At 40.8% G+C, this 11,239-nt stretch overlaps 1 protein-coding gene across 9 annotated transcripts in view; it reads left to right on the top strand.

Annotated features, from left to right (window-relative positions):
• The first annotated feature begins 831 nt into the window (after positions 1-831).
• Positions 832-11,239, top strand: part of LOC124711466 (protein lap4) — a 539,589-nt gene continuing 529,181 nt past the window's right edge. For 6 of the 9 annotated variants that reach the window (XM_047241583.1, XM_047241591.1, XM_047241606.1 and 3 more), the window contains exons 1-2: positions 833-1,117; positions 1,208-1,325. In XM_047241583.1, coding sequence (XP_047097539.1) covers positions 956-1,117; positions 1,208-1,325 — 280 coding nt within the window. In that variant the 5' untranslated portion in view covers positions 833-955. Of the gene's footprint in view, positions 1,118-1,207; positions 1,326-11,239 lie in introns of all 9 variants that reach the window. The other 3 variants (XM_047241626.1, XM_047241575.1, XM_047241613.1) reach the window with 2 other exon arrangements.

Raw genomic sequence — 11,239 nt, 5'->3', positions numbered from 1 at the left:
GGCGAAATTGCTTGTCTCAGGGGAATGTTGGGCTCAATGAAGGATGACAGCTTGTCGAAAAAAACTGCATCCATTCTCACAAAATGTTAAACTGTAGTGGATCCTCCAGCCTTAACTCCTTTATCAATAAGGATTAACAGTCCTTTTCCCCTTTCCTGCTTAGAAGCCACAGCCGAATCCAACAGCTTCTATTTTTGCCGCGTCTTTCTTCCGATTTTTTTCTTTATGATGAAAGCCGCAGCTACGGTAATAAGACCAAGGCGATATCTTCTTTCATCCTTCTGAGCCTTGTCTTCTGAAAGTATTTAAACGGCTTTTATAACGAGGGTGTTTACACATGTGAGCGACGTGTAGTTTCATATAAACTGCGTGGAAACAATTAAATGCAGCACCGTAGTGACTGTCTAAAGTACAAATAAACGTAATGCCCTTAAAAATGATATAAAACGCCCGAAAGTCTCGAAAGTGAACTAAAGCCGCCAATTCACCTGCTAGAAGTTGTCAACAAGCACAGCAAAAGAGTAAAGCAGAAGACGTGCCGTATAAACGTTTTTTTTTGTGGTTGGACGTTCTCCCGCTTGTAGCGCTGCAGTAGGCAACGACTTTCTTGTGAGAGTCACACGTCTAGTGTAAAACGGGTTTATGGATTCTGATTCTTGCGACTAAATCGCTGGCGTCATATACTCAGTGATTATTCTCTCTCTGTTATGATGTGTGTGATTCATCTTTGGCCAGCGCAGTTGCTTCAAAATTCCACTGCAAGATGGCGAAAGTGTCGCGTCTGTGTAGCTTCGTGTGACGTCACGGTCAGACATGCAGTAGTTTTCATGTTCAAATCTGGGTAGGGTGTTGGGCTGAAAGTTGCAGTTAGTGTGTGGCTTCGTTTTATTGTGATTTGTTAGCATAGTGCAGTTTCGAACGTATAATGAATTGTGTTTTTTACTCGTGAGACGTCATGTTCCGTTGCATACCAATATTTAAAGGGTGTAATCGGCAGGTTGAATATGTTGACAAGCGTCACTGTTCACTACCGAATGTCCCCGAAGACATCTTGCGATACTCACGGAGTCTGGAAGAACTTTTACTCGATGCTAACCATATCCGCGATCTCCCAAAGGTTAATATCATTAGAGTTACGGCAAATAAGTAGGCAGGAGCCCTATGTGTTATACAGAATGGTGGAGTCATGAAGTGTTTCTTGTTTCAGAACTTTTTTCGTCTGCATCGACTGAGAAAACTAGGATTAAGTGACAATGAAATTCATCGGTTACCTCCAGATATACAGAATTTCGAGAATCTTGTCGAATTGGATGTTTCCAGAAATGGTAAGTTTGATTAAGAATTCTCACGTTCTAAGTGTTTTTGTTCTCTTACGCACAGGTGTCACCATTATCGGCTTGTTTATGTTTGGGTTTGTCCAAAAAGACAGTGATTCCATGTCTGTTCAATAGCATCGTCCGTTTATTTTTGTTTGTTACGAATAAAGACCGACGGTAAATAACTAGGTCACATAGTAATTGAAATTTGATCCCATGTTATTTTATCATAGATACAGTTGAGCCTTTTCTAAGCAGTTAGTAATTTTCAATACTGATGATTACACATTGGAAATTTGATTATGTTGTACTACCGATTGCTTCACTATTTATCTTTGTGAAAATGGTGGTAATGCCTAAGACGTCGGTGTAATGACGAATTGTTAAATCCTTCGGCATATAACTGCGTAGTGACATAATACACACAGATTTTCGTTATACGTCGCAGTATGATTATCCTATATAACAGTAGTTTTTCGTTCGTCATTCATGGTCAGTGTTTATGTTTTTAACAGTATTTTCCCTGCCATTAATCACTTCTCAACACCCTTGTACAATATTTTATAGGTGAGCCGGAAATGTACGCGTGTTTCAGAATAATACTGAAATGTTATGCAGTTGTTTGTTAATAACTGACCTGTTTGGCAGCCTATAGTGCTTACGCTCATATTTTGTGACACAAAACTTGTAGTTTTGATGTTCAATTACATAGTGTTGTCTTCAGTGACATTTGATACTTTTAACCTTAGGATATCATACAGTTTAGAGACTTTTGCTGCTGTTGTTAGTTAGGCATATATTAGGCAAGACTTATCACATTTCTTCAAAATTACTCCCATCACCTAGTCAGGCAACAGCATCTGTGTAATATTTCTTTGCCCAGTGACTTAAATGTGATTGTAACGGTCCTTGAATTATCTGAAACTTGAAACTAATGCCAGATAGTGGTGTTAGATCTTCTGAGCATTAAAACTGAAACTCCGAAGTTCTCTATCACGCATTTCTGGTGCAACTCTCTCTCTTGAAATGAAGTAGCTCTTTCTTCCACAAGTGAAATGTCACATGCCTAGCCAGATTAACAATCCAATCAATAGGACAAGTAACTCCTGAATTCTGTAAATCACTTTGAATAATGATTTAGGTGTATATTCATTTATATGATACACAAAGACTGCTATTTGCATAGTGAGGGTAACTGCTTGTGAGAAAAATTGTAACACATGTATGAAAATCAAGATAAAATATGTTGACTCCATATCAGGGAGGGCCACTACAGGACATCTAGGGTAGTGCAAACTGACAAATCAATCTTGCTGCCCCACAGTAGAAAATCTTAGTTGGTGGGCACTTGAAGAGAGATGCCAAATATTTTATAAAACTTCTTTTTCCATCAAGAGTGGACTTACAGTTATTAGAGAAAACATGTACTACTGTATTGGTCAGTTAGTGTGCTCACTGTGATTTATGGACACCTAACTTGGCCAATACAGATCATCTCACCAGTAGTGGATTTTAAAAACAATTGGCTTGTTCTATTGATCATTTGCCATAAAGATCAAAGGGCCGATGTTAAGACAGACCCAGCTCTGCGTAACAGTTAATTGATGACAAATTTCAATTTGGTTACATACTTGTTCTGCCTTCCCAAACTGCGAGACAAGTCCAAAAATGAAGAAAATTCGTGATCTGCTATGGCATTTGACTGCAGCAGAGCATGTACAGCCTAATTTACTAAGAAAATTTGCTTCGTAGTCTGCTAATAGATATATAAAAGTTGTTTGTGTCATTCATTTGGAAAGTGTACTGTGATAGCAAAAGCATGGATATGGAACAGATTTATCTGAAAACTTCATGTCTGGATCAGAATGTGTAAAAGCAAAATGGTGTATCAAGGATTTATTTTTATTTCTTTGATAATATTGTGGGCTGTAGGCATACTGGTAGCCTACACATTTCCTGGAAGAATGTTGTTGCTCTCTTCACTTGTATTGAAATAATTCACTCAAATATTATGAGGTTGTAGGTAGGAAAGATGATGCCGGTGAACCCTGAACATTTACTACAGTGACCCAAATTGGCAAAATAATTGCTTCATTCGCTGATATGAATCTAATACAGACACAATGCAAATTCAATATTTTCACACAGGCTGTATTGCGAAAAGAAATATTTTATTAAGGCAATTCCAACTGCATAGCCTTTGGAAAATTGTTTATATCATTCTTTCTTTATTGAGGCTATGGTGCCTGGCAAGCAGAAAGCCATGAATAATGGTCCTTACCATCAACTGTTTTATAACCACTGCCTTGTGTGCTAGTGTTGAAATGTGCAATGTTTTAATTTGATGAACCGATCTCATTCTAGAAAATTTTCATTGGGGCACTGATGTTATTTTAATTTAGGTCAGTTTGATCTATGGCAAATTCATGTGGATCAGTTGCTTGATTGGCATTTTCTTTATGTAGTTTGTTCATGTTGTGAGTCATTTGTTACCAGATGTTGTCGAGAACAGCTGCATAGTTTATGACTAAGTAAGATGGTGCCTTTGAAACATGAGCCTAACTTTGAATTCATTGCAGCCAAATTGTTTAATTTGTTTCTATCGTTTGACTGAATATGTCTGGTTACTTTAACAAGACTGTTCTAATGACAGTAATGCTATATTGGTATAGTGTCATCTGTTGGTCAAAGTAAGTGTTCACAGTTGCCTGCAGCCACTCTTTTCTTGGTCATTATGTAGGTACTCGCAGGGATGAAGTTGGTCGAAATATTTATTGTAACAGAAAATGAACACAAGTTTGATGAAAATATTTCACAATATCCCCAATATTCACATCCACATTGATTTCATCTGAAAGATTTTTGTGGCAAACTAATGATGGGTGCATGGTGCAACTTGGATACATTTGTGTTGTCCAGTTTGAAAAGATATTATTAGCAATGAACATTGATAAGGCCTTGAATGAAAAATTTAATAAAAGAAGGCCATATTGTCACCAGAAGAAAAGGTCTTCTTTTATAATTTTATTCACAAAATAAATCAGAGATCATATATCTTTATTGCTGTATATGGTTTCAGCAGATAAAAAATGAAATTGTTTTGAATTTATTTATTGTAAACAACAAAAGATGCTTTTGTATTTTCATGAGGTTTGTAATGTTGTGTGGTAAACAGTTTGTGTTTTCAAAGACTGCTTCATTATTATTATTATCATTATCATCATCAACTCACTTGAGTTATTTGTGTCATTACTAAGCACATCATCAGTGTTCGCATCCTGATACAATAAACTTGTTAAGCCACGTAAGTACATAAAGTCCGGGACCACTTTCAATTATTTATTGCGCAAGAAGCAAACATTGTACAGATACCATACTCGTGTCATTTTGAAGGGAAACCCTGAAGGTTTTTGTTTATGTATGGAGTGAGCTTTCCGTGTGTTGGGAGTTCGACAAGAACAAGTGTGCTATAGCTGTTCAGCGGATGTTTAGAACCAAGTACGGTAAGAAGCCACCAAAGGAAGGCCATTTACCACATGCACAACAAATTCGTTAAGAGTGGTTGCTTGTGCCCGCCAAAGAGAAGCAGAGGCCCCAGTGTGAGTGGATGTGGAGCTCGTACGAGAGACATTCATAAGGAGTCCAAAGAAATCGGTGCGTCGTGCATCCCGTGAACTCGAAATGGCTCCAATGACAGTGTGAAAAGTCCTGCAACAGAAGCTGTCTATGAAACTTATCAAACTGGAGCCAGTGCAGAAGCTCAATGACGACGTAAAAGACAAGCGTTTTTGAGTTTGGTTCGCAGTTGCAACAGCTGAATGAGGATGGCATTGTTGATCGCTTAGTTTTTAGCGACGAAGCCACGTTTCACACTAATGGGAAAGTGAACAGGCATAATTGTCGAATCTGGGGTACAATGCATCCACACGAATGCATTGAATTTAAGCGTGATTCCCCAAGGGTAAATGTTTTTTTTTCTGCTTTGTTACGTCGAAAACTGTACGGGCCATTCTTCTTCGCCGAGAGCACTGTCACTGGATATTCCTACTTGGACATGTTGCAACAATGGCTTATGCCTCAAATGCAGTGTGACTCTCCGTTCATCTTTCAACAGGATGGAGCTCCATCCCATTTTCATCGTTAAGTTCAAGGGTACCTTGACACGGAGCTGCCTCATCGATGGATCGACCGTACTACATAAGGGGACAGCTTTTCATTAAATAGCCTCCTCGATCACCAGATCTTATTCCGTTTAACTTTTTTCTGTGGGAACACATTAAAGATCTGGTATATGTACCGCCTTTACTACCTGATGTAGCAGAGCTCCTGGAGAGAATACGGGAAGCGCCTGCCACAGTGGACTTACGCCATGCTGGGACGGGTATGACAAAAGACTTCGATTACCGTATTGACGTCAGCCGGGTCACTTATGGTTCGCATATCGAATGTTTGGGAAAAAAAAGAAAAAAAGTTAGTTTCTCTTCAAAATGCAGTACGTATGGCATCTGTACAATGTTTAGTTCTTGTGCAATAAATAATTGATAGTGTTGCTGGACTTTATTATTTACACCCTGTATAGAGTGGTAAGGGAGTTCCCACAAACAGATAATAATTTGGCTTCTCAAATGAAGTTACTATGACTGTAGTTAAATTTGCTCATAGTTTTCAGTGTAAAAGTTCTGATGTACCTAACAAATTACATCGACTTCATTACATCATTTTAATTATGATGTATTCACTAAACGCGAAAATAAAAGTATTCTTGAAAATAAATGATTATTTATAACATAAGCAAGTCCTGAAATTGCGGGCAGTATTTCGGAAACTACAGGTATATTTGCTCAGTTTTACTGTTTACTTTTCTCCAAATTAAGACTAACTTGTGTCATTTAACATAAATTATTGTTACAACATATTGCCTATACAAAGCTGTCAGATGACATGTCTTGAAATAAAATTCGGAGCATTAATTGCACGGGTGCGTGTAGCTAAATAGATACAGAGAGTGGAGAAACAGAAGAGTGTGGTGACACGCTGTCACTGGTATTTTCGTTTTCCTCTTCTTGGGAGCCCCTATAATTTGATAAACCTTTCAACGTTGACTTTATTTCCACATGCCAAAATTTGTGTTTCAAAACTAGACTCCTTTTGTTCGCTTATTTACCTTGTTCATGAAGAAGGCTGGTATAGTGTGATGGATGTGCAGGTGTCAGCCTTAAATCTGAGATTCCGAGCTGTAGTTGCCTTTGCCAGTGCATTGTGAATTATGATTGTGGTTTGTATTCCAAATATTATTTTCCTGTGTTATGATGTTTCTTACATAGGTAGAATGCACAGGCGTACCTTACACTAATTTGAGCCCATTCTGAATACAATCATTGAGACATTGTAACTAACTTTCGAATTGTTAACACCTATACTAAGCGTAGGGTTTACTTCGCAGTTGTTGTGCGGCACATATAGATATTATCTCGATGCAATCCTACAGTTTAAGATCAGTAAGGAACGAATTTCATACTTTCTGGCTACACGAAGCTCAAAGATGCGGTGAAAAGGAAGCGGAGCAATTACTTCTTTCGCTGAATGAAACAACTTTGGCATGTCTGTTGGGAGACTATGCAGCGAATGTTCTTAGTAAAGTAGGCCGTACAAAGTTATAACATGCCCTGCTGCGCTCATATGCCACCCCAGAACGTGAATTTTCCTCATTTTCGCGCTTTTCTGGCGGCTTCGGGAGACAGTGCGAATATATAACGGAATTGCAATTTTCATCAACCACATGTTGTACAGAGCTGGGTCTGTTTTTTAACAACCGACCATTGATCTTCACTTTGGTAAACTACATTTGCATGGGTAAACGATCAGGTTATGCTTAATAGGCTTCAATTATTTGTGTGTGGCATGTCTTCAGATATATTTTGTACTCTTTCAAAAAGTTAATCAGATTTTTTATAGAATGAAATATTGGGAGATTACTTGACTATACTAGGATTTCAGCTTGGCCTTCCTGATGCCCTAAGTTTTTGTCCAGATCTCCCCCTTTTCGGGTGTATGACTGGACTGTTTGCCGTACAGTTAGTCGCATAGCCCGGATATATACATGATCATTCACTACCAACAGCAGTTGGTAATGTGTGGGAAAAATTATCTGATCGTTCCTCGCGTTTTGCCCCAAACTGGAAGCACTGGCACAGTGAAAAGAACAGTGCCGATCACTAGTAACACAAGCATATTCCGGAGTGTGTTCAGAGGGTACTGTTGTTTTCCCATAACGGCATGTCATGGCCCATTTATGCGAACGGAATTACGAAGGAACACAAAACATACACGGCTGATACTACCTGAGATCCTTGGCCCTGCATTGCATAAACTTCTTCTTTCTTAACGATAGTCCCCATTACTGCTTTAAGATTTTTTATTATTGTTTTAGTCAGGAACACTGTAAAAACTCAGTTGCCTGAAAGTTTGTGCAACTATTGGTAGACTTATTATCGCACCTGGGCTTAATCAGACGAAGAATTGGAGAAACACAGATCAATTTTATAATAATTTTCCCTTCACTAAATTTCGAATACTAGTCATCTTGAGATTGTTTAAATAATTCACTACAACCTTGTCCAGTAAATATTGACAAATTAGCTGTTGGGATTTGTCTCGGGTTCTTCGGCCGACTTTTGTTTGATAACTTTCCTGATGTTTCGCCAGCACGAATGGCTGGCATTGTAGAAGCTTCACCCTTCATTGCTCCTGCTGGTGGTGGTGGTGGTGGATGAAGCTTCGACAACGCAAGCCACTCGTGCTGCGAAACGTCACGAATTTATCAAACGAACGTCGGCCGAAGAATCCAAGACAGACGCCAACAGGCAATTTGTCGACAAGTGGCCAAGAAAGCCTTAACAATTCAGTGTGTACTGTTTACTTCTCGTGTAACAGCGACATAATGAAAGAAGGTTGTATACGTGGCTGAGACCTGAAGACACTTGAAGGTTTCAGATTAATTATATGATGGCAAGACTCAGGCGTTGTTGAGAGTTTAAGTGAGCATAGGCAACTATTGACTAGAACAGGGGAAATGAATGGAGTAGAAGACCAATAGGTAGCTTTGAGAGGTAAAATAGTGAAGGCAGCAGAGGATAAAATGGATAAAAAGACGAGGCCTGTTAGAAATGATTCAGTAATACAAGAGATAATGAAGTTAATTGATGAGAGGAGAAAACATAGTACAGTAACTGAAGCACTCGAAAGGAAATACAAACGTCTAAAAATGAGATTGACAGGAAGTGAAAAATAGCCAAGCAGGAACGGCTAGAGGACAAATGTAGTGATTTAGAAACATCTATCACTAGAGGAGAGAGAGATGACCCTACAGGAAAACTAGACACCTTCGGAGAAAAGGGAAGCAACTGTAAGCAGCTCAGATGGGAAACGAGTCCTAAGCAAAGAAGGGAAAATTGGAAGGAGTTTATAGAGGGTAAACATGAAGTCAGTATTCTAAAAATGGGAGAGCACGTAAATGGAGATGAATGGGAGATGTGATACTGCGAGAAGAATTTGACAGAGCATTGAAAGATCTAAGTCGAAACAAGGCCTTGGGTGTAGACAACATTCCTTCAGAACAATTGATAGCCTTGGGAGAGCCAGCACTGACAAAACTCTACCCTCTGGTGAGCAAGAGGTATGAGACAGGCGAAATACCTTCAGACTTCAAGAAGGATATAATAATTCCAGTTCCAAAGAAAGCAGGCGCTGACATGTGTGAATGTTGCAGAACTGTCAGTCTAACAAGTCATGTTGCAAAATACTGACACGAATTCTTTACAGAAGAATGGAAAAGCTAGTATAAACCGACCTCAGGGAAGTTCAGTTTGTGATCCAGAGAAACGTAGGCTGACTTGAGGCAATACTGACCCTGCAACATACCTAAGAAGATTAGTAAAGATGGGCATACCCAAGTTTATAGCATTTGTATACTTAGAAGAAAAAGCTTTTGACAATGGTGACTGGAATATTCTTTGGAATTCTGAAGGTAATAAGGGTAAAGCATAGGCAACGAAAGGCTATTTACAATTTGTCCAGAGACCAGATAACAAAGAAAAGAAATGTAAGGGAAGTAGTGGTTGAGAAGGGAGTAATGAAGAGTGGCAGCCAATCCCCGGTGTTATTCAATCTATACATTGAGCAAGCAGTAAGAAAACCAAAGAAAAGATTGCATTAGGAATTGAAATTCAGGCAGAATAGATAAAAACTTTTATGTTTGCCGATGGCATTGTAATTTGTCACACAGCAAAGGACTTGGAAGAGCAGTTAAACAGAATATGGATAGGTCTTGAAAAGAGGGTAGATGATGAACAACAACAACAAAAGCAAAACAAGGATAATGAAATGTAGTCGAATTGAATCAGGTAGCGCTGCGGGAATTAGATTAGGAAAAGAGATTTAGGGCCGTCCGTCTCACCCTCTCTGTGTGCAGACGACTTCTGCATTTCGTACTGCTGCACCAGTTTATTGGTGTTGCTGAGTGGCGCCTCCAGGGAGCCATCCACGAGGCACAGTCATGGGCTCTAGCGCACGGCTTTCAATTTTCGGCAGCAAAGTCGTATGTTATGCACTTCTGTCGGCGTCGTACCGTTCATCCGGAACCAAAACTTTACCTTACTGACGATCCCCTCATTGCAGTGGAGACGTATCGATTTTTAGGACTGGTTTTGGACGACCGATTGAGTTGGTTTTCTCACCTTCATCAGCTTAAGCGGAAGTGCTGGCAGCACCTCAATGCCCTCCGCTACCTGAGCAACACCAACTGGGGTGCAGATCGCTTTACATTGCTGCAGCTCTACAGAGCCCTTGTTCAATCCCGCCTTGACTATGGGAGTCTGGTTTATGGTTCGGCGGCGCCCTCAACGTTGAGTTTATTCGTCCCAGTACACCACTGTGGCGTTCGACTATCGACGGGAGCTTTTAGGACGAGTCCGGTGACGAGGCAAAGGCTGGAGTCCCTCCATTGCAGGTCAGGCGTGCACATCTGCTCGCCAGTTACGTTGCCCACGTTTGTAGTTCTCCTGCGCATCCGGATTACCGCCTCCTTTTCCCACTCACGGCGGTTCATCTCCCGCATCTGCGGCCCAGGCCAGGGCTTCCAATTGCAGTTCGCGTCCGATCCCTTCTATCTGAACTCGAGTCCTTGCCTTTACCACTAATACTCGAAGTCAAATAGCGTACACCTCCATGGTGTACACCTAGACCGCGGCTTCGCCTGGACATTTCATAAGGCCCAAAGGTCTCAGTTCACCCCACGATTCTCCGCTGTCACTTCATCTCGATTCTTTGACATGTAACGAGGCCATGAAGCGGTTTACACCGATGGCTCGATGGCTGATGGTCACGTCGGCTTCGCGTATGTCCGTGGAGGCCATATTGAACAGCATTCCTTGTGCGATGGCTGCAGTGTTTTCACTGCAGAGCAGGTGAGTGTATCTCGTGCTCTTGAGCACATCTGTTCCTGTCTTGGGGAGTCGTTTCTTCTGTGTGTTGACCCCTTGAGCAGCCTACAAACTATCGACCCTTTGGTGGCGACCATCCAGAGGTCCATATATGCTCTGGATCGGTCCGGTCGTTTAGTGGTGTTGTGTGGCTCTCAAGACACGTCGGAATCCCAGGCAACGAACTTGCTGACAGGCTGGCCAAACAGGCTACACGGACACCGCTTGTGGAGATCGGCATTCCAGTAACTGACCTGCGTTCATTTTTACGTTGTCCGGTTTTTCGGCTTTGGCAGACGGAATGGCATAGTCTCGGTACACAGAACAAACTGCGTGCCGTTAAGGAGACTACGAGTGTGTGGCAGTTATCCATGCGGTCCTCGCGCAGGGGCTCTGTGGATCTCTGCCGGCTCCGCATTGGCCACGCTTGGGCAACCCAGGGTT

The sequence above is a fragment of the Schistocerca piceifrons genome, chromosome 1 (genome assembly GCF_021461385.2).
Source record: "Schistocerca piceifrons isolate TAMUIC-IGC-003096 chromosome 1, iqSchPice1.1, whole genome shotgun sequence".
Taxonomy (NCBI): Eukaryota; Metazoa; Arthropoda; class Insecta; order Orthoptera; family Acrididae; genus Schistocerca; species Schistocerca piceifrons.
The sequence above is the reverse complement of the archived record's forward strand: the minus strand, read 5'-3'. Positions and strand labels throughout refer to the sequence as shown.